At 44.7% G+C, this 22,456-nt stretch overlaps 1 protein-coding gene across 1 annotated transcript in view; it reads left to right on the top strand.

The window, feature by feature from the left end:
• The window catches only part of ZC3HAV1 (zinc finger CCCH-type containing, antiviral 1), a 63,131-nt gene that overhangs the window by 36,666 nt on the left and 4,009 nt on the right, over positions 1–22,456 (top strand). The window contains exons 8-12 of the mRNA XM_043589684.1: positions 1,184–1,304; positions 5,982–6,084; positions 8,814–8,895; positions 9,660–9,790; positions 11,046–11,179. Of these exons, the coding sequence (XP_043445619.1) occupies positions 1,184–1,304; positions 5,982–6,084; positions 8,814–8,895; positions 9,660–9,790; positions 11,046–11,179 (571 nt within the window). The remainder of the gene's footprint in view (positions 1–1,183; positions 1,305–5,981; positions 6,085–8,813; positions 8,896–9,659; positions 9,791–11,045; positions 11,180–22,456) is intronic.

The raw sequence follows: 22,456 nt of genomic DNA, 5'->3' as shown, positions 1-22,456 counted from the left end.
CGTTTGCCCAAGTCACTGCTCTTTGGGGTCGTAGGAAGGCATGTGATTTACCTGCTCCATCATCTATCTAATCTTGGATACCTCATTTCCTACTGCCCGCCAAGGATGGCAGTCTCGTTTACAATGATCCTGATAGATCATGTCCCAGCAGCTGTTGCAACAAACATCTTCACGGGGTGGCTTAATTGTTGGATGCTGTGGGGCGCCTGGGTGGCTCAGTTGGTTGAGCGTCTGACTTCGGCTCAGGTCATGATCTCACGGCTTGTGAGTTCGAGCCCTGCATTGGGCTCTATGTTGACAACTCGGAGCCTGCTTCGGATTCTGTGTCCCTCTCTCTCTCTGCCCCTCCCTTGCTTATGCTCTGTCTCTCTCTGTCTCTCTCTCTCAAGAATAAATAAAGAACATTTTAAAAAAATTAAAAAAGATTGTTGGATGATACGGTTGAGAAAGTTCTTCTAAAGTTAGCCTCCTTAGCCTCCTTGTCGCTTCCACCCGTTTGTCCTGGTGCTACCTCCTGAACCACATTCTAGTTTATTCCAACTTTACACTGTGTACAGGTATTGGGACCCAGCTTTCCTGCCCTTACCATACTCCTCTCCAGGCTAAAGAGACCTAGTTCATAGACATTTTCCTTGAAGGCTTTCATTGTGACCCCCTCGCCTTATATCCGGCAGGCATCTTCACTAGGGAAGGAGTAGGGGTATGTGTAGCTGAAAGCCTCAGAATCCAGAGTGTCATTAAAGGGACCAGTAGCCCCTCCCCATCATAGGCTGCCAGCAGGAACTTGCTGTCATTAACTCCTCCAGTTTAGATCATGATGAACAAGTGTCTCCTTGCCATTAAATATTGGGAACCCCTCCTATTCGGGCTTACATGCAGTCTGCCCTGGTCTGCCAGCCCTGCGTTGGGTGGGGACAGTGGAATGGTGGCCTAGCTTGTCTCCTCCCTAGAATCCACACGCTTGCCTTAACCCATCCATTCTGATGTCTAGACCCTTCACGTAGACCTTGAGACGTGGCCCCAGCCTGGCAACCTTTACAGCCTGGTTTGGGAGGCAAGCTGCATTCCTGTTTAAGTCCCGTGGCTAAAATACAATTGTGTAAGATACAACGGCAGAGGTTTCTTAAAAGCCTACCCTCGAGTGTCTTTACCTTTTTTTTTTTTTGTTTTTTTTTCCAATCAGGTCGACAAACAGCAAGCTGCAAACGTCGACTCTTCGTACCTGGAGTCTTTCTTTCTGTGCTCCCCGAGGGGAATTGTGCCATTTCAGGCGGGTTCACAGAGCTACGAGCTGAGTTTTATGGGTAAGACTCTGCGTTTGGCAGTGACCCCTACTGTTGGAATCTGGCACGCGGTGTGCACGTGGGAATGGGAGCAGAGTGTATATACACGCTGAACACAGCATCAGGGTTCCTTTTTAGCAAGGCACGCGGGATGGTGGTGTGGAAGCCAGTGGAGACCTGTGCTGGAGAGCCTTGGCTCTCTATGTAACCCCGGGAACAGCACCTGGCCTGTCTGGGCCACAGCTCCCTCATCTGTAAAATGCAGGCATTGGACTAAATGGACGGGCTGTTTCCCAGGCCGAGGCAAAAGTTCAGGTGCTGATGACTACAGTAGAGACTTTGGACCCATTGGTGCCTTCAGAATTGTAAAACCTCCCTGTTCCTTCTGGGCTTCATCGTCTAGGTTAGTGGCTTTATCCATCACTTTTCCTTTTTCTTTTCTTTTTTTTTTAAATTTTTCTTAACGTTTATTCATTTTTGAGAGACAGAGACAGCATGAGTGGGGGGAGGGGCAAAGAGAGAGGGAGACACAGCATCTGAAGCAGGCTCCAGGCTCTGAGCTGTCAGCACAAAGCCCGACGCAGGGCTCGAACCCATGAACCTGAGATCATGACCTGAGCTGAAGTCGGGTTCTTAACCGACTGAGCCACCCAGGTGCCCCTATCCATCCCTTTTTCTAGAGACTTTGCCTTCTGCCATGTTTGTTTGAGCCGCCATGGGAAGGCTTTCAGTTTAGTTTCTACCAATCTGTTGTGTTTAGTAAGAAATCAGGGCAGGAACTGCCCTCCCTCTAAATGTACTGTCCTTTCAGCTGCACCCCTGGGACGCTCCCTGTATGTGGTTGGGTAATTGCCTTTCAGGATCAGCCCTACAGGTGCTTTGAAAGAGGTAAAGAAGACTTTCTCGCGTCCTTGACATTCCAGGCGGTACCTCGCATTTGGGCCCTGTACCAATTGTTGGGTATTAAGCCTCCAAAAACCATTATACCAGCTACTGTATTTTGGAAAGCAATCTGGTTATACATATCAAGAGATATTAAAATATGATTGCCTTTTCATGGTCTCAGGAATCTTTTTAAGGAAATAATTCACCAGAAGGGGAAAAAAAAAAGCTATGAACATGACGATGTTTGTTAAAGCCTATTTGGTATGCTATAGTAGAGGAACAGCCTGTAGGGTGGTCGGATAGTGATTAAAACAGGGTATTGAATTTCATTGGAGTATTGGTTAAAATTATGATTACGAAAACCATGCAGTAAAGTCAAAATTTGATACTGTTAAGTGAAAAAGGCAACCTCCCAAGTTTGTTTGTACTTTTCCTCTTTAGATGTTGTATTTCAAATGTTTATTTATTTTTGAGAGAGAGAGAGAGAGAGCGCGCTATTGTGTGAGTGGGGGAGGGGCAGCGATAGAGGGACACAGACAGTCCCAAGCAGGCTCTGTGTTGACATGGGGCTCGAACTCAAACCGTCAGATCATGACCTGAGCCAAAATCAAGAGTCAGTTGCTTGACTGACTGAGCTATCCAGGTGCCTCTAGATGTTGTATTTCAAATCAAGGTTTTTTGTTTTGTTTCGTTTTTAATTTTTTAAACATTTTATTTGAGGGGCACCTGGGTTGCTCAGTCGATTAAGCATCTGACTTCGGCTCAGGTTATGATCTCGCGGTCTGTTCGAGCCCCGCGTTGGGCTCTATTCTGACAGCTCAGAGCCTGGATTCTACTTCAGATTCTGTATCTCCCTCTCTCTTCCCCTCCTCTGCTCATGCTCTATCTCTGTCTCTCAAAAGTAAATAAACATTTAAAAAAATTTTTAAATTTTATTTGAGAGAGAGAGAGAGAGAAAACAGGAGTTAGGGAGGGGTATAGGAGAAAGGGGGGGAAAGAGAGAGACAGAATTCCAAGCAGGGATCCTGATCCAGGCTCCAAAGATACTCCATAAGAGGCCTCTTTATATTTTGTACTTTTTTTTTTTTTCCCCCGAGAGATAGAGCCTGGGAGCAGGGGCTGTGGGGGGAAGGGACAGAGAGGGGGAGAGAGAGAGAGAGAGAGAGAGAGAAAGAAAGAAAGAAAGAAAGAGAAAAAAATCTTAAGCAGGCTCCATGTGCAGCATAGAGCCCGAGGCGGGGCTCGATCCCATGACCCTGGGATCATGATTTGAGCCAAAATCAAGAGTTGGACGCTTGGGGCTCCTGGGTGGCTTAGTAGGTTGAGCGTCCAATTTCAGCTCAGTTCATGATCTTGCAGTTCGTGAGATTGAGCCCCGTGTCAGGCTCTGTGCTGACAGCTCAGAGTCTGGAGCCTGCTTCCAATTCTGTGTCTCCCTGTCTCTCTGCCCCTCCCCTACTCACGCTCTGTCTCTGTCTCTCAAACATGAATAAATGTTAAAAAAAATTAAAAAAAAAAGACACAAGAGTTGGATGCTCAACCGACTGAGCCACCCAGGTGCCCCTCAAATCAAAAGTTTTTTTAAAAGAATTAATATGCATGGTAAGTGCAACAGTGTGCACACATGACCAAAACCAGAGGGCAATAGGAAGGAATAGAAATCTCTTCCGTTGGATGGTGAAATTAAGAATGACTTAGATGAAAAAAAATTTTATTCTTTGTGGGTACTATTCTATTGTTTTGGCAATTTAAATGGGTGTTGGACAGAGAAGAACCAATAATGGACCTTGTTCCCGAATCTGGAGAAATGTGACCAGCAGTTCTTGTTCACTTGGTTCATAGAAACTAGTTCAGAGCCATTTGCGGTATTCCAGGGTCTTTTTTTCCTGTTGCTGATATTGTCATTCATGAATCTAGTATTGGGACGCCACCCATGTCGCTAGGCACCGTTCTAGGTGCTGACATACCAGGCAGTTTCTGAAAGTGATACCAGCTCTGGGGAAAAAGAAGCGGTGCGAAGAAGCAGCCAGAGACCTGGAGGAGTCCTAGGAGAGCATCTTGTTTGTATCCCAGGAGGAAATTTTGGGAGGAAGGGAGCACCTGTGCCCATGGGAAGGCGGGCCCCCAAGAGAGGGAGGAGCTGGCGCTAAGACCGTAAATTGCAGATGAGCTGGAGGTTTCAAAGGGCGGCGGGAAGGTCTGCGGGAGATGAGAGCCCCAGGAAGATTGGGAGCAGGGCTGTGGCATGATCTCATTTGATCTTTTTATTGTTTATGTTTGTTTCATTTTACACCAACTCTACTGAAGCAGAATTGCTACAATGGGGTGCATCCGTGTTAAGCGTGCAGTTGGATGCATGCTGACCGATGGCGTGCAGCTGCTATCCTGATCAGGCTCTAGAGCTTCCCGGTCATCGATCCAATAAGTGTCCTCATGCTCCTTTGCAGTCACTCTTCCCACCCCCATTTGCTGTCTCTATAGTTCTGTCCATCCTAGAACTTCACAGAAGTAGAATCTTGTGGTGTTCTCTGCACGTGGCTGACTCCCTTCACTCAGAATGTTGTTTCGATTCACCTGTGCGGTTGCACGTGCAATGGTTCTTCCCTTTTCAGTGCTGAGTAATATTTCATTGTAAGGCTGTACCTTGGTTGGTTTACCCATTCATCTGTTAATGGGCAGTTTGGTTATTTTCACATTTTGATTATTATAATGATGCTACTAAGAACATTCAAATGCAAGTCTTCGTGTGAGTGTAAGTTTTCATTTCTCTTGGGTGAGTATGAAGGAGTGGGATCGCTAGGTCACATAGGCACCAGGTGTTTAACTTAATAGGTAACTGCCCAAGAGTCTTCCAAAGTGGCTGTGCCATTTTATACTTTCACTAGCAATGTAAGTTGATTTACTTTTTTTTTTTCAAGTTTATTTGTTTGTTTTGAGAGAGAGAGTGTGGGAGGGGCAGAGAGAGAGAGGGAGAGAGAGGATCCCAAGCAGTCTTTTCATCAGCAGCGCAGAGACCCAATGCGGGGCTCGAACCCACGAAATGGGAGATGACGACCTGAGCTGAAATCAGGAGTTGCACACCACTGATGTGCCCCGGGTGATGATTTACTTAAAAGAAAAAAAAACAACACTTCCTTTAACATTTGTTAATTTTTGAGAGAAAGAGACAGAGCACAAGCTGAAGAGGGGGAGAGAGAGAGGGAGACGCAGAATTGGAAGCAGGCTCCAGGCTCTGAGCTGTCAGCACAGAGCCCCCAATGCGGGGCTCAAACCCATGAGTTGTGAGATCATGACGTGAACTAAGGGCGGATGCTTAACCAGCTGAGCCACCCAGGTGCGCTGATGATTTGCTTTTTAAAGACCTCACTCTGACTGCAACTTGGACCTGGGTCTACAACATGCATGAATTAAAAATGACATTTCACACTTGATCTAGAAAAATCCTTCAAGATCTAGCTACCACATTCCAACCCATAATTATTGATGCCTGCTTTAGGGTAGCTTATATGGATGATGTGCTGTTATCTGGCTGCCCACGTCCTCCCCTTTACTGTCTGACTTCAATTTAGAGATTAGATTAATTGCTGACTGCTCATCTCATCACCTCTTTGTTTTCTGGGTCTTACAAGAGGGCAGTGAAGGATACAGCTTTTTAATCACGAGAAACTTCCATCCAAAAGGATTTTCTCTTATTCATACATGTCACAGTTCAGTGGTGAAGATTTGCTGTATTCCTAGCCTAAGAAAAATAACAAGAAACGTTTTCTAGAACTAATTCTTGGTTCTTGTTTGTTTTCTTTTTTCTGTCTAAAGGGATGATTCAAACAAACGTAGCTTCCAAGACCCAAAAGAATGTTGTCAGAAGGCCAAAATTCGTGTCTTACGAGGATGTGGAACAGATTAAAAGGGGGTTCAAGTAAGTGTTCAGAAGCAGTGCCTGCTGGCGGATGCTGTAGGTGTTCACCCGCCGATCTCCCCAATCTACTCCTGCATCTGTTTTCTTGAAATCTTCCTGCTTGCATAACACTGCAGTTTCCTTTTGCATCCTCTATGCTTGTGAAGCGGTACAGGGTGGTTGAAAGGGTAGGCGAGCAGGAAATCTGTCTCTTCCTCTGACTCACAGGGGACTTGGCGGGAGCCTCAGCTACCCGGGTCTCAGCCTCTTCACTGTGCACGGCAGGATCGAAGGGGTGTGCCTAGAAATAACCAGATGCACCATTAGAGGGGCTTGTGTTCCTGTGGGTTCTTCTGCATATCTTTTGTTTTGTTGAGTGGATTTGTGGAGGGTAGGCAGCTGAGGAAGAAATGGGAAAAGAGAGGGAAGCGTTAGTTGCCTGGGCAAGAAGATTTGGACATGATACAGTTGATTGAAGGGGACTGTTTAGAGGAAATTTTGCTGTGGAGGATCCTGTGTCGCTCTCCTCTGTGTGCTCATGAAACTCGGTAAAATCTACATTGTTCATGAAGGGTTTTGGGGTTGGGGTTTCCCTCCACCCTCCCGGGTGATACGTGGTTATGTGAAACAGATTTCAAGGTGGGTGTCAAATCAAGCATGACTTTTTCACAGTTGATTTATTTCAGTTTTTATCAAAACAAGGTGTGTGTGTTGCATTTTGTTGTTTTTATTAAAAAAAATGTTTTTAATGTTTATTTTTGAAAGAGACAGAGACAGAGTGCAAGTGTGGGAGGGGCGGAGAGAGAGGGAGACAGAGAATCCGAAGCAGGCTCCAGGCTCTGAGCTGTCAGCACAGAGCCTGATGTGGGGCTCGAACCCATGAACCGCGAGATCATGACCTGATCCAAAGTTGGATGCTCAACCGACTAAACCACCCAGGCGCCCCTTGTTGTTGGTTTTTAAGAAACTAAGCGATTCGTCCTTAGAGAATTTCCCACATTCAGAATGTATCAAATTTTTTTTTTTAATTTTTTAACATTTATTTATTTTTGAGACAGAGAGAGACAGAGCATGAACGGGGGAGGGTCAGAGAGAGAGGGAGACACAGAATCTGAAACAGGCTCCAGGCTCTGAGCAGTCAGCACAGAGCCCGACGCGGGGCTCGAACTCACATACCGCGAGATCATGACCTGAGCCGAAGTCGGACGCTTAACCGACTGAGCCACCCAGGCGCCCCCAGAATGTATCAAATTGAATGCCTATGGGGTCATCTGATAAGAAATTTCTATGAGCTTATGGCTTGTTCAAGATTTAGAGGCTTGATTAGATCAAGGTTCCATTGTTAATGGTACAATTTAACTGCTACTTTGTACTTCCTGTCACGTCACAGTAGGAGGCACATAATGTCTAGTTGTCCTCCTTAAAATTTGTTTAATGTTTATTTATTTATTTTGAGAGAGAGAGAGCAAGAGAGCGGGAGAGAGGCGGAAACAGAGAGGGAGACAGAGAATCCCAAGCAGGTTCTGTGCCGTCAGCACAGAGCCGGACATAGGGCTTGAACTCAGGAACGGCGAGATCGTGACCTGAGCTGAAGTCCGACCGTTAACCGACTGAGCCACCGAGGCACCCCTAGTTGTCCTATTTTTAGTGACGAAGACGAGACAGGGTTGTGTTCATTCCAGTCTGGCCTCTCTATAACAACCTCACTGTTCCTCATCTGTTCTCTCACTCGATGGTTACAGTCGCTCCTGCTGGTCACCGTTTCAATCCTTTATTTCATCAGCAGTTATGAAATGGTGGTTTTCTAATCCTGTCAATTCTGCAGTTACTAGCTGTGTACTGTCTGCTAGGAAGAGTTCTCCTCCTGTGTAGTTATCCTGAAATACAGTTTCTACAGGAAAGACAGCAGGATTCTTTCCCTGGTGCTTCTTGTCTACTCCAGTGTTTATAGTTTCTCAAAGACACCGTAAGACATCTTAATGCTCGCTCGCATATTAGATCCTTTGAAGGTTGAGCAAGAATATAAAAAGGAAGGAATGCTTTTACATCTTGAATCGGTGAGAAAATAACATTAAATTAATTTACCAAATTAAGGATAATGACTGCATGTAAAAAGCTTTTTTTTATTATTATTTTTTAATGTTTATTTATTTTTGAGACAGAGAGAGACAGAGCATGAATGGAGGAGGGTCAGAGAGAGAAGGAGACCCAGAATCTGAAACAGGCTCCAGGCTCTGAGCTGTCAGCACAGAGCCTGATGCGGGGCTCAAACTCACGAACTGTGAGATCATGACCTGAGCCGAAGTCGGCCGCTTAACCGACTAAGCCACCCAGGCGCCCCTAAAACGCTTTTTTTTTTTTAAACATTTATTTATTTTTGAGAGAGAGAGAGACAGAGACAGAGCGTGAGCGGGGCAGAGAGAGAAGGAGACACAGAATCTGAAGCAGGCTCCAGGCTCCAAGCTGTCAGCACAGAGCTCGACGCGGGGCCTGAACTCATGAACTGTGAGATCATGACCTGAGCTAAAGTCAGATTCTCAACCGACTGAGTCACCCAGGTGCCCCGGATAATAACTGCATCTTAAAAGAGCCTAATTACTAGTACAACTATACCAGGAATGCACAGGAAGGTAATCCAAAATAAAATACAAAGAAAATATTCTCTGGGAAACCTTGGCTTAGTGACTGGAATTTTGGGACGGAACTCGGGCCTATGGAACAGGGAGCCAAGTGAATTCTTTCTCTTGTAGGCATCAGCCGGTGCAGACCCTGTCAGAGCCGTTAACCTCGACATTGTTCCCTCAGCAGGAGTTCGGCTTGAATGGTTATGAGGTACTGGTTTTTGCTTTTTGGTGTATCAATTGTTTAGAAATGGGGGAAGGAGCTTAGCTGTAGATCTGTGTGTTTGGATGAGAGAATGGTTGGCTTCTATGAAATTCATGGATCAAGATTCAAAGGCCTCCAAATGGTAATGGCGCTACTTTCCCAGAGAACAGCCACCCCCTCCAGGTCACCTTGCTGCCCTGCCATACCCGATCCCTTTGGGGCGTGTCCTTGTGAGAACCCTCTGAGCTATTAGGATCTCTGCTTCATGGATGACAAAAGCGGGAAGTCAGAGAGTGAAAGTGCCTCGTCTGTTAGTGGGACTTAAAAAGCAGGTTTCTGGGGGAGGGTACAAACTGCCTCAGCTCGTCACCTACCCTGGTTGGGGCAGTACTCGTTCTATACCGTTCCGCGTCCACGTCACGCTCCAGATTTGAGTGCAGACCTCTTACGCGCACCTTCAGTGCCTCTGCCCCTGCTCTAGCTTAAGGCCCTCCCAGGTCACTGCACCAAGTCCGACACCTCCAGGGGGCGTCCCTTTGCCTTTAAGCATCGTGCGTTACCAGCCATCAGTCAGCCTGCTCCGATGGGCCCAGTGCCAGCGAGTTCGTGACTAGAATGAACTGCCACATGTGGAAACCCTAAGCCAGCTTATCCCACCTGCTGCTGGGGGCCTGGCAAGGATACCCCATGGCATCAGGGGCCACGTGTGTGGACATATCGTGCTCTAAATGTCTCGTGTTTCACGTTTACATGGTTTTTAATTTTCTCAGCTGTTAGAGATCAATCAGCAGACTCTGGAATATGACACAATAAGCGAGCGTTTTAAAGCTTCCATGAAAAATTTCAAGATTGAAAACATAAAGAAGATCAAGAATACAAAGCTCTTGAATGCTTTTGAAAGGTTGGTGGCCACACAATCAGGGTTTTTCTTTGTTTTTTGTTTTTCTTTTTGTTTCAATGTGAAGTTTGAAAGGATTAGTTACAAGCTGTACTTTAAAACCAGTTCACTAGTGTATTTTATTTTATTTTACTTTATTTATTTTTTTAATATTTATTTATTTCTGAGAGCATGAGTGGGGGAAGGACAGAGAGAGGGAGACACAGAATCAGAAGCAGGCTCCAGGCTCTGAGCCATCAGCACAGAGCTCGATGCGAGGCTTGAGCTCACGAACCGCGAGATCATGACGTGAGCCGAAGTCGGACGCTCAACCGACTGAGCCACCCAGACGCCCCATGGTTTATTTTATAGTGAAGAGTGTCTTCAGGGTCTAGTTCGTTTTTTCATTTAAAAAATTTTTGGTTTTTAGTGTTTATATTTGAGAGAGAGACAGAGCTAGCAGGGGAGGGGCAGAGAAAGGGAGAATCAGAATCTGAAGGAGGCTCCAGGCTCAGAGCTGTCAGCACAGAGCCCGACACGGGGCTCGAGCTCATGTGAAATGGTGACCCGAGCCGAAGTCGGACGCTTAACCCACTGAACCAGCCAGGCGCCCCTCATTTTCTTTTTTTTTTCTAATGTTCATTCGCTTTGGGGAGAGACAGCATGAGCAGGGGAGCAGCAGACACAGAACTCAAAGCAGACTCCATGCTCTAAACTGCCAGCACAGAGTCCGACGTGGGGCTCAAACTCACCAACCATGAGATTGTGACCTGAGCTGAAGTCGGACGCTTAACTGACTGAGCCACCCAGGCACCCCTGGTTTTTTCATTGTGTAAACTCGAACTTCTCTCTTTCGGCTTCACTTTTATGATTCTTTGATTTCATGTGTCCGTCATTTATTTTTATTTAAAAAAAAATTTTTTTTAACGTTTATTTTTGAGACAGAGACAGAGCATGAACGGGGGAGGGTCAGAGAGAGAGAGGGAGACACAGAATCTGAAACAGGCTCCAGGCTCTGAGCAGTCAGCACAGAGCCCGACGCAGGGCTCGAACTCACATACCGCGAGATCATGACCTGAGCCAAAGTTGGACGCTTAACCGACTGAGCCACCCAGGCGCCCCAGATGTGTCTGTCACTTAAAAGTTTTCACAAATTTACTTTTTTGTAGCTGGAACAAGAAAATTTTAAGGCAGTTCGACTTTGGTTTGGGATTAATGTCATTAACTGGAGTGGGGAGAGGAATGCTCTGCGCGTTAAGTCTCACATTTCCTTCATTAGGAAGAAAATGAAGATGAACAACAAAAGGGAAAACATCCTGTTTTGTGCCACAAGCCGCGCCCATGTGGAGTCTATCTGTGCGAATAATTTTGACTGGATCTTACATGGGACTGATGAAAACAAATATGGAAGAGGTTTGTGCTAGAATAGAGACGCCTCACTAGTAGAATCGTATCTCAGGCTCTATTATGAGGTATATGCCATGAATTTGTACTCGCCAGCACGTGTAGGCTTTTGCATGCATGGAGAATTAAGCTCTTGTTAATCTTTTGTTTTTCTTTTTGAGAAAGAGAGAGAGAATGAGTGGTGGAGGCGGGGGGAGAGAGAGAGGGAGACACAGAATCCGAAGCAGGTTCAGGCTCCAAGCTGTCAGCACGGAGCCTGTCGCAGGGCTCGAACTCACGAGCCGTGAGATCATGACCTGAGCTGAAATCGGACGCGTAACTGACGGAGCCACCCAGGTGCCCCTCATGTTAATCTTAAAGGCCCAAATTAGAGTGGTACATTGACCTGGGACTTGATTGCTGTACCATAGTCCTGCTCCTTCCTGTCTTGGGTTCTTTTGCAGGGTGGAAGGACCGAAGAGTTTCAGACATGCTTGCAAAGGATTCTACCTGTCGGCTACATTGTTCGCCATTACTTCTGTTCTAGCTATAGCTCTTCCTGACTTGTGTCCAACCCTGTGAAGCCACTAGAAGTAGCCTTCCGTTGCCACTGATAGGTTCTAATCGTGGGAGGAGAGGCCTCTCTCTGTCTCAGGCCCTGCCGGGTCACCTGGGGACTAAAGTAGCGTGGGTCTGCCCACACACACAGTGTCTTTTTCAGCTCCTTCTTTTTGTTCCTAAATTCTCCCATATAATCCTTTTCTTTCTTTCTTTCTTTCTTTCTTTCTTTCTTTCTTTCTTTCTTTTTTTTTTTTTTTTTTTTAAGAACTTCAGAAGTTCAGGGGCACCTGGATGGCTCTCAGTTAAGCATCCAGCTCTTGATCTCAGTTCAGGTCTTGATCTCAGGGTTGTGAGTTGAAGCCCCACGTTAGGCTCCATACTGAGCATGAAGCCTACTTAAAAAAAAAAAAGAATCTCAAAAGTTTAATTTTATTTAAATTCTGAGCTACTTTTTTAAAATGTTTATTCGTTTATTTATTTATTTATTTATTTATTCATTTTTTAATTTTTTTTGACGTTTATTTATTTTTGAGACAGAGAGAGACAGAGCATGAACGGGGGAGGGGCAGAGAGAGAGGAAGACACAGAATCGGAAACAGGCTCCAGGCTCTGAGCCATCAGCCCAGAGCCTGACGCGGGGCTTGAACTCACGGAGTGCGAGATCGTGACCTGAGCTGAAGTTGGATGCTCAACCGACTGAGCCACCCAGGCGCCCCTATTCGTTTATTTTTGAGAGAGGGAGAGCAGGGAAGGGGCACAGAAAGAGGGAGAGAATCCCAAGCAGGCTCCGTGCTGTCAGCTCAGAGCCCGATGTGGGGCTTGATCTCGTGAACCGTGAGATCATGACCTGAGCGGAAATCGAGTTGGATGCTTAACCAACTGAGCCACCCAGGCGCCCCTGAGCTGCTTTTTACTTGACTTAATTTCTCTCTCTCTCTCTCTTTCTTTTTTTTGAATCTAGTTGACACACAATGTTACTTTCAAGTGTAGTACAGCTTGGTGATTTGATACGTTTATTCCTTATGCTATGTTCACAAGTGTAGCTGTCATCTGTCCCATTACATCCCTTGTTACAGTATCATTGACTGTATTCCTTAAGTTGTGCTTTTCATTCTTGTAATTTACTCATTCCATAACTGGAGGCCTGTATCCCTCTCCCCTCCACTCATTTTGCTCAATCAACCCTCCTATCCCCTCCCCTCTGGCAACCATTGGTTTGTTCTCTTTACTTATAGGTCTGATTCTGATTTTTGATTGTTTATTCTTTCTTTTTTTATATTCCATTTATGTGTGGAATCATACGGTCTTTGTCTTTCTCGGTCTGACTTATTTCACTTAACGTAATAACCTCTAGATCCATCCATGTTATCTCAGATGGCATGATCTCTTCCTTTTTTTATGGCTGTGTAATATTCCATTGTGCGTGCATGTATGTAGGTATGGGTGTATATGTATGTGTGTATATTTGGCACATTTTCCTTATCATTCATCTGTTGATGGACACTTAGGTTGCTTCAATATCTTGGCTGTTGTAAATAGTGCTGCAGTAAACATAGGGGTGCATATATCTTTTCAAGTTAGTGTTTTTGTTTTCTCTGGGTAAATACCCAATAGTGGTATTATTGGATCCTGTGGTATTTCTGTTTTTAACTTTTTGAGGAACTTCCATACTGTTTTCCACAGTGGCTGTTCCGGTTTATCTGTACTGGTTTATCCACCAACAGTACACAAGCATACCTTTTTTCCAGATCCTTGTCAGCACTTGTTGTTTCTTATCTTTTTAATTTAGCCATTCTGACAGGGGTGAGGTGATATCTCATTGTGGTTTTGATTTGCATTTGTGCGAATCAAATCTGATTCTCGTTTGCATTTGATTCGCATTAGCGATGTTGAGCATCTTTTCATGCGTCTATTGGCTATGTGTATGTCTTCTTTAGGAAAATGTCTATTCAGGTCCTTTGCCCATTTTTTAATCAGGTTATTTTTTGGTGTTGGGTTGTATCAGCCATGTAATTCTTAAAACAAACAAGCACAAAGAATCACTCATCTTAAGGAGACAATTAATAGTGTATCAATTCTCAAAGGGGGCTCAACTCCTACAACTAAGATTAAATTCACACACACTCCAAAAGGTAAGAAGCCAATCAGTCAGCCAACAATCTTTTTTTAAGTTTATTTATTTTGAGAGAGAAAGAGAGAGAGAGAGGGAGAGGGAGAGTGAGTGCAAGCAGGGGAGGGGCAGAGAGAGGGAGAGAGATTCCCAAGCAGGCTCCACGCTGTCATTGCAGAGCCCGGTGCAAGGCTCCATGTCACGAACTATGAGATTACGACCTGAGCTGAGATCAAGAGTCAGATGTTTAGGGGCACCTGGGTGACTCAGGTGGTTAGCGTCTGACTTCGGCTCAGGTCATGATCTCACGGCTCGTGGGTTTGAGGCCTGCGTCAGGCTCTGTGCTGACAGCTCAGAGCCTGGAAACTGCTTCAGATTCTGTATCTCCCTCTGCCCCTCCTCCGTTCATGCTCTGTCTCCCTCTACAATAGATAAACATTAAAAAGAAATGTAAAAAGAGTCAGATGTGCAACTGAGCCATCCAGGCGCTCCAGTCAGCCAGCAAATATTTTTGAGTGCCTTCTGTACACTAGATAGTGGGGACGTAGATGTGAACTAACTAGATATGCCCGCCCCCCAAATTACTTCACATAATTAATTGATTGCAAATGTGCAGCTACTATAGAGGAAGTGAACAGGTCCTATGGACACCTGACCCGGCTGGAGAAGTGTTCCCAGGGAACGGCCCAGGAGGGTTTATCTGCATTAGAGACTCAGCGTGAAAAGTGAGGGATGAGTGGTATAAGATACGTCCCCACGGGAAAGAATTGAAACCTGACTCTAAGGGCATGGGAAGCTCACGAAGGGTTTTAAGCCAATGACTGGATGAGAATTTCATGTTTATGAAGTTTAAATGCATCAGTAAAACTTACCTAGAAATGGGATGACTATCTTGAGTGAGATAATGTTTCTCTTATGGGATGACTATCTTGAGCGAGATAATGTTTCTCTTATATTAGAACTCAAAGGAATATATATCCTAGAAAATGGAAATCGAGTATATACGTGTTCTTAGGTTTTTGACCCTGATAGTGACATACATGGGCGTGTAGTCTGGTTTTCCTATCTTATAAATGGCAGGGCACTGAAACCCTCTGAAGTGCATCTTGATAGCTTGATAGTGTTACTCACGTGCGATCACTTTTCCTTTAACTTGGCAAAAGAGGAGCGTTCTCGATAGCCAAGAAAAAACCCTGTGGGTGGTGTGGAAGAAAGAGACAAGAATGGGGTCTGCAGTTCTCACAGATGGGCCAGGGGTCCGTCCAGGAGCTGTGCCCATGTTTCCCATGCTACCCTCCCTTGAGAAGGTATTGATGCTTCTACTTGGCCTGCCTCCTGTTACACTGAGTTAGGAGGTGTTTTTGTTTCGCTTGTATCTATCTATCTATCTATCTATCTATTTTTAAAGTTTATTTATTTTGAGAGAGAGAGAGAGAGCATGAGTGGGGGAAGGTAGAGAAAGAGGGAGACAATATCCCAAGTAGCCTCCACACTTTCCGTGCAAAGCCCGATGTGGGGCTTGAACCCACGAACTGTGAGATCATGACCTGAGCCGAAACCAAAACTCTGAACGCTCAACCAAGTGAGCCGCCCAGGCGCCCCTGTATTTATTTTTTTTATTTTTATATATTTTTAATTTTTTTAACGTTTTATTTATTTTTGAGACAGAGAGAGGCAGAGCATGAGCAGGGGAGGGTCAGAGAGAGAGGGAGACACAGAATCTGAAACAGGCTCCAGGCTCTGAGCTGTCAGCCCAGAGCCTGACGCGGGGCTCGAACTCACGGACCGCGAGATCATGACCTGAGCCGAAGTCGGACGCCCAACCGACTGAGCCACCCAGGCGCCCCCCCTGTATTTATTTTTAATGTCAACATTCCACTTGCATCACCTGTGATGGTATCAGTCCTGTCTAGATAGACGGGTTTGAACCACTGGGCCCATAATCTTAAAAAATTCAGACAGTTGTCCTAAAAGAGGCCCAGTGGTAGATGTCAGAGATGTTGTTCCTCTCTGAGGGAAAGTAAAGCCCACCCCCCCACTTGTGCATGTGTGAAACCACTCCCTTAGGCTGTTATCTGTATGATTTCGTATGTGACTCTGTTAAGGGGAGCAGTCTGGACTGAGGATAAGAACAACAGTTAGGTAGGGGCACCTCAGTGGCTCAGTTGGTTCGGTGTCCTACTTCGGCTCGGGTCATGATCTCACGGTTCGTGAGCTCGAGCCCCACGTCGGGCTCTGTGCTGACAGCTCGGAGCCTGGAGCCTGCTGCGGATTCTGTGTCTCCCCCTCTCTCAGACCCTCCACTGCTCAGGCTCTGCCCCTCTCCCTCAAAAATAAATAAACATTTAAAAATTTAAGAAAAAAAAAAAAAGAACAATTGTTAGGTAAAAGCCACTCAACTTCACAGTCAGAGGAGATGATTACAAACTCAGACTTGGATAAAGAAATAGAAGCAAGATGAAATTAGAAGAAACGGCACATGTCTGGGGGGTAGCTAAGCAAAGAAGGACGTGTCCTGGTTATAAACTGGATTCAAGAGGCCAGATGGGAGGCCCTTAAGGCCAGGGAACATATTTGGGATCCAGGGTGCTGGGGGCATCAGAACATATCTAAAATCTCCCAGGATTCTGCAACCCAGGCTCCTCCCAGTGCTAAATGGTTGGAAAGAAAGAAACAAAAATGTTATTTTTTTTTTTTAATTTTTTTTTTTAACGTTTATTTATTTTTGAGACAGAGAGAGACAGAGCATGAACGGGGGAGGGTCAGAGAGAGGGAGACACAGAATCTGAAACAGGCTCCAGGCTCTGAGCTGTCAGCCCAGAGCCCGACGCGGGGCTCGAACTCACGGACCGCGAGATCATGACCTGAGCCGAAGTCGGCCGCTCAACCGACTGAGCCACCCAGGCGCCCCACAAAAATGTTATTTTTGAAGGTAATGTGAGTGTCTTTATGTAGAAAACCTGAAAGGGATCCGCAGAGAATTGGGATGTTGGCGTTCTACACAGGAAGTGGGACACGGGTCCCTCTGCCACGGGGCTCCTCTCTGTCATCCCTGACAGGCCCCGCCCAGGATCCCTGAATAACCGAGTTGGAGCCAACTTGACCCATTTTGACTCCCAGCCTAGAAGAGGGTTCCTTTCCCCGGTCTTATTCAGAGTTCTTTCTAGTTAACAGAGTCCATTATTTTTTGCAGTGCGTATCCAGATCCTATTTCGGTAATCAAAAGCTGACCGTGATTCTTCCTTTCTCCTTATAGATGTCTTCCAAAGATTCTTCTCTCTGAGGCTGAGAACGTGTCTGGCTAAAATAAAAGGTGGTTAGATATAAAGAATGGTAAAAAGAAAAACAAAAAAGCACAACATTATCCCATTATGTCAGTTATACTGAGAGTGAGAAAAAAAAGATAAAGTAGATTACAGGAAGACAGCATATTGTAAAGTCTAAGTATGACCTCCGGGATAAACAAAAGCTAGCTAGGCAAAAAAGGCAAAACGAAACAAAAAAGTTGGGAGAGGAGTGTTTATGAAGACTAGAGATTGACAAAGGCCGGGCAGGCTGTGGGTCCGGTGTGAGCGACAAAAGGTGCGGCCGGTGAGGTCGGTGTCTGATCCTGAAAAACCTTGCAAGCCATGCTAAGGGGAGGGATTTGTCTCCGGAGGGCAGCCGGAAACCACTGCTGGCTTTGGGAAGCAAGTGCCAGGGCCTGGCTGCAGTGTAAGAAAGGATGTGGGTCCAAGTCTACAGGTGTTGTAAGAGTCCAGGTCAGGGGCGCCTGGGTGGCTCAGTCGGTCGAGCGTCTGACTTGGGCTCAGGTCATGATCTTGGCGCTTCACGGGTTCCAGGCTCAGAGCCTGGAGCTGCCGATTCCGTGTCTGCCTCTCTTTCTGCCCCTCCCCTGCTCGCACTCTCTCTCCATCTCTCAAAAGTAAATAAACATTAAACAATTTAAAAAGGTCCAGGGCAAAAGTAGGGTGGCCGAGATCCATTTGGAGGCAGAAGGGATCAAGAGGATGTTGGGGTTCAGGGAATCTATCACGTGTAAGAGGTATTTGCAAGAAGGGTTGGATCACTGAATGCAGCAAATGTACTTCCAGATTATATGATTTTTATTTTTATTTTTCTGTATTTTTAAAATGTGTATTTATTTGACAGAGAAAGAGAGAGAGAGAGAGAATGTGACTGGGGGAGGGGCAGAGAGCGAGGGGGATAGAGGACTTGAAGCAGGGCTCAAACTCACCAACCCGGAGATCATGACCTGAGCCAAAGTCAGATGCGCAACTGACTGAGTCACCCAAGTGCCCCTATAAATGTGATTCTTAAAAACTGATGATTCATTTTATTTTTTAAAAATGTTTATTTATTTTGAGAGAGAGTGTGAGCATTCAGGCAAGTGAGCAGGGGAGGGGCAGAGATAGAGGGAGAGAGAGGATCCTAAGGCTCCTTGCTGTCAGCTCAGAGCTTCTTAGTTGGTTGAGTGTCGGACTTCTACTCAGGTCATGATCTCGAGGTTCGTGAGTTTGGGCCCCGCGTCGGGATCTGTGTTGACAGCTCAGAGCCTGGAGCCGGCTCTTTCTGCCCCTCCCCCACTTTTTCTCTCTCTCTCTCTCTCTCTCTCTCTCTCTCTCTCTTTCTCTCTCTCTCTCACAAATAAACATTAAAAAAAAAAGAAAAATAGCTGAATAATCAAATCAGGACTCAGACTTTATTACAAAATAGGCAAAAATTAATTTAACAAGTATAAAAGTAACTCAGTGCCCTTAAAACAGGTACAACTATCTCGGAATGTTGCAAATAATTTCATGGCTTTATCAAGCACTACAGATGCACACTGAAGACAAATACGGATGAAAATTTGGTTTATTGTTTTTATTCCATGTGCTTTAAGTCACATACATTTTTACCAGTAATTCCATACTATTTATTTGACTTGACACCTTTTACATGGATAACTTAGAGTTAGTTCAGTTATCTGGAAATGTTCGCTTTCTTTTTTTTTTTTTTAATTTTTTTTTTTTTTTAACATTTATTTATTTTTGAGACAGAGAGAGACAGAGCATGAATGGGGGGAAGGCCAGAGAGAGAGGGAGACACAGAATCTGAAGCAGGCTCCAGGCTCTGAGCTGTCGGCACAGAGCCCGATGCGGGGCTCGAACTCACGGACCGTGAGATCGTGACCTGAGTGAAGTCAGACGCTCAACCGACTGAGCCACCCAGGCGCCCAATGTTCGCTTTCTGAAAGAAGGACTTGGAATTGGAAAGAGCGAATAACTGTGTTACGAGCAGCCCAAGTTGTTGTCATAAAATTCCTATACTGAAGTTTGTGTACGTTTACTCTTGGGAGCTTCTCAGAATCATTTAGTTTTATTTCAAAACAGTGTCTTGTTTTGTCTTTTTTTTTTCTCAGCCCAGCAAGCATGGAGTGGGAGTAAAGAGATGTTAGAGGTGGGCAGCGAGAAGAAAGTTAACAGTTTTAAGTGGAGAATGAGAGGGGAAATGATCCACAAGACACAAACACAACTTTAACATTTGTTTTTCATGCTGCGGGTAGACCATTAGTGTAGGGGTAAATGGCTCTGTCCCCCTTAGTAACTCAACAGGGCATCCCTATGTTGTAACATCCCATATATCAGGAGTTGTTCTTTTTTTATTTTATTTTATTTTATTTTATTTTATTTATTTATTTTTTTTGTGTGTGTGAAAGCGAGCACTTGTGGGGGAGGGAGAGTGAGATTGGGGGAGGGGCAGAGAGAGAGGGAGACATCCTACAGTTGAGAGCTCAATGCAGGGCTCTTTAGCTGAAGTTGGACACTTACCTGACTGAGCCACCCAGGCACCCCAAGGTGTTCTATTTTTTAAATCCGAGAAACGTGTCTGTTTTAGAGAGATTTCCTTACAAAAAAGCTTAAGTTGTTTAGAAGTTCCAGAAACTGATGTGTGAGGAATGGTTCTTTGCAGACTCATGTATAATGATGCACAGAGATGGGTAGTGTGATACAGAGTTTGCAGTGGGTGTCCATCGAGTCAGAAATAATACAAATAAAGAATGCACAGCCTCTGTATACCCCAGGTTGTTTGCAGAAGGGCTAACTAACACAGTAGTACAGATGCGTACTTGGCCATCTGGGAAAACTAAGGAGCTGGAACTAGCTGGAAATGGGGGGGGGGGTGTCGCTGGCAATGACAGAGGTGGAGTGTGTGGCCCAGTAGAATTGTTGGGGGATGATGAGTTTTGTTTGTGTTTTTGGTCATTTTCCAATTACCTACTGGCCTACTTTATGAAATTATTAAAAGATCTGGGTGGACACTGTCTTGAATATAAGCTTGTTTTGGGTATACGTCAGTTAAAAAACAAAGGCAGGGCGCCTGGGTGGCTCAGCCACATGTCTGACTCTTGATTTTGACTCAGGTCATGATCTCAGGATTTGTGGGCTTGAGCCCCGCATCAGGCTCTGCATGATTCTGTCTCCCTACCTCCCGTCGAATACACTTTCTCTCTCTCTCTCTCTCTCAAAATAAATAAACTTAAAAAAATGAAAAAAAAAAAAAGAAAGGCAAAAATACACCAGGAAACAAAGATATGAAAAAGCAGTTCAGAGAATATGGAATACACCAATAAACATACGAAAAGATGCTTGATGTCACTCGGATTAAGGGAAATGCATATTAAATTCAGATTTTTTTTGTGTGTGCTTTGTATTGGCAAAAATTAAAAGGATAGTTGATATCCAATGCTGGCAAAGTTGTGGAGAAATCGGACTTTCTCCATTGCTATTAAAATTTTTAGGCTGCTTTTGGAGGGCAGTCTGTAATATCTGTCAAAATTTAATATGCTCTATCCTTTGACTCAGCCATTATAGTTTTACAGTCTGTTCTACAGAAAGACTTATACAGGCTACCAAAGGTGTATTTACTAGGATATTTTAAAAGCATTTATTGAGAAGTGTCTTGGTAATAACAAAAAAGTGAAAACAACCTATATTTTAATCAGTACAGAAGTAGTCAAATTATGATACATCCATACAATGGAATTCTGTGCAGTCTTTGAAAAGAATAAGGTAGGGTGAGGTGAAGTGACAACAAAATTTCTAGGGCTAAAGTGGAAAAAAATACAGAGCAGTTCATACTGTATAATCCCATTAATGAACAAATAAAAGAACATCGAACTGTACCAGAGTAAATGTGTCATATGTGTATGTAAATACACAGAAACAGATGAGAGAATCCCCTCCAAGCTGGTAACTGTGTTTGGGAAGGAGAGCGGGGCCAGAAATGGTAGGTCAGTGATAGTGTTGAACATCATTTACCCAGAATAGCCAGTATCTGACCTATTCAGGAGGAGCAATATTTCTGGAGTTCAAACATCTAAAATTATAAAAAATCAGTGATTAAAAAATAAATAGTATAAATGAAAAAGTAGTAAATAGTTGTTACCATAAATACAGTGAATTCATTTTACTTACTAACTTTTGTATAGAAAATCAGAATTTGCAAATATACACATTTCTGTTAAAAAGACAGAGAAAAGTATCTGGCAATGACAAAAATTAAAATAGGAAATTTTATTTATTTATTTTTTTAAGTTTATTTATTTTGAGAGAGAGAGAGAGAGCGCGCGCGCACAAGCAAGGGAGGGGAAAAGAGAAGGAGAGACAATCCCAAGCAGGCTCAGTGCCATCAGCGCAGGGCTCGAACTCACAAACTGGGAGAGCATGAGCATGACCTGAGCCAAAATCAAGAGTAGGACGCTTAACTGACTGCACCACCCAGACACCCCTAAAAATAGGAAATTTTAAACTTTTTTTTTTTTTTAAAAGAGAGGGAGCACAAGCAGTGGAGAGGGTCAGAGGGAGAGAAACAGAGAGAGAATCTCAAGCAGGCTTCACACCCGGTGCAGAGCCTGATGCAGGGCTTGATCCCACCAGGACCCTGGGATCATGACCTGAGCCAAAGCCAAGAGTTGGACGCTCAACCAACTGAGCACCCAGGCACCCCTAAAATAGGAGATTTTGTCAGGAAATCACTGTTGGTCTGCTGAGTATAGAAACCTCAGTGGTGTCGAGGTTGTTTTATAGTTGAGGACAATAGATCAAATATTTTGAAAAGCTCTGCCAGGGTTTGTGCTATACCTTTCCCTTCCACATTTTCTAGGACCTTCCCATCAGTAGTAAATGAGCTTTGTTCCTTAAAATGTATGCAATATGGGGGGCATGCATCAGGCTGTGCACTGGGTGTGGAATCTGCTTGAGATTCTCTCTCTCCCTCTCTCTCTCTCTCTCTCTCTCTCTCTCTCTCTCTCTCTGTGCTCCCCCCACCCCCACTCTTGGGCTTGCTCTCTCTCTCTCTCTCAAAAAAAAAAAATGTACACAATTTAAAAAGGCTTCTGATGGAGTATCTTTGGTTCATCATTTACAGTTCAACTCCTCCTGCATGATTTGCAGGAGTTGGGCTGCTGTGACCTCACCGCTTGGTTACTGTAGCCTGTGGCTCACACCATCACTGGGAGCCCCAGCACAGTGGCAAATGATTTGGTAATTCCACTAGGGCTATATACGGCATTGAAATTTACTTGCATGATAGACTTTTGTAAGTACAGAGGAAGTTTATAAGTATCTATAACGTGTTGCTGACACGTGGGT

Source organism: Prionailurus bengalensis, chromosome A2, assembly GCF_016509475.1.
Source record: "Prionailurus bengalensis isolate Pbe53 chromosome A2, Fcat_Pben_1.1_paternal_pri, whole genome shotgun sequence".
Taxonomy (NCBI): Eukaryota; Metazoa; Chordata; class Mammalia; order Carnivora; family Felidae; genus Prionailurus; species Prionailurus bengalensis.
The sequence above is the reverse complement of the archived record's forward strand: the minus strand, read 5'-3'. Positions and strand labels throughout refer to the sequence as shown.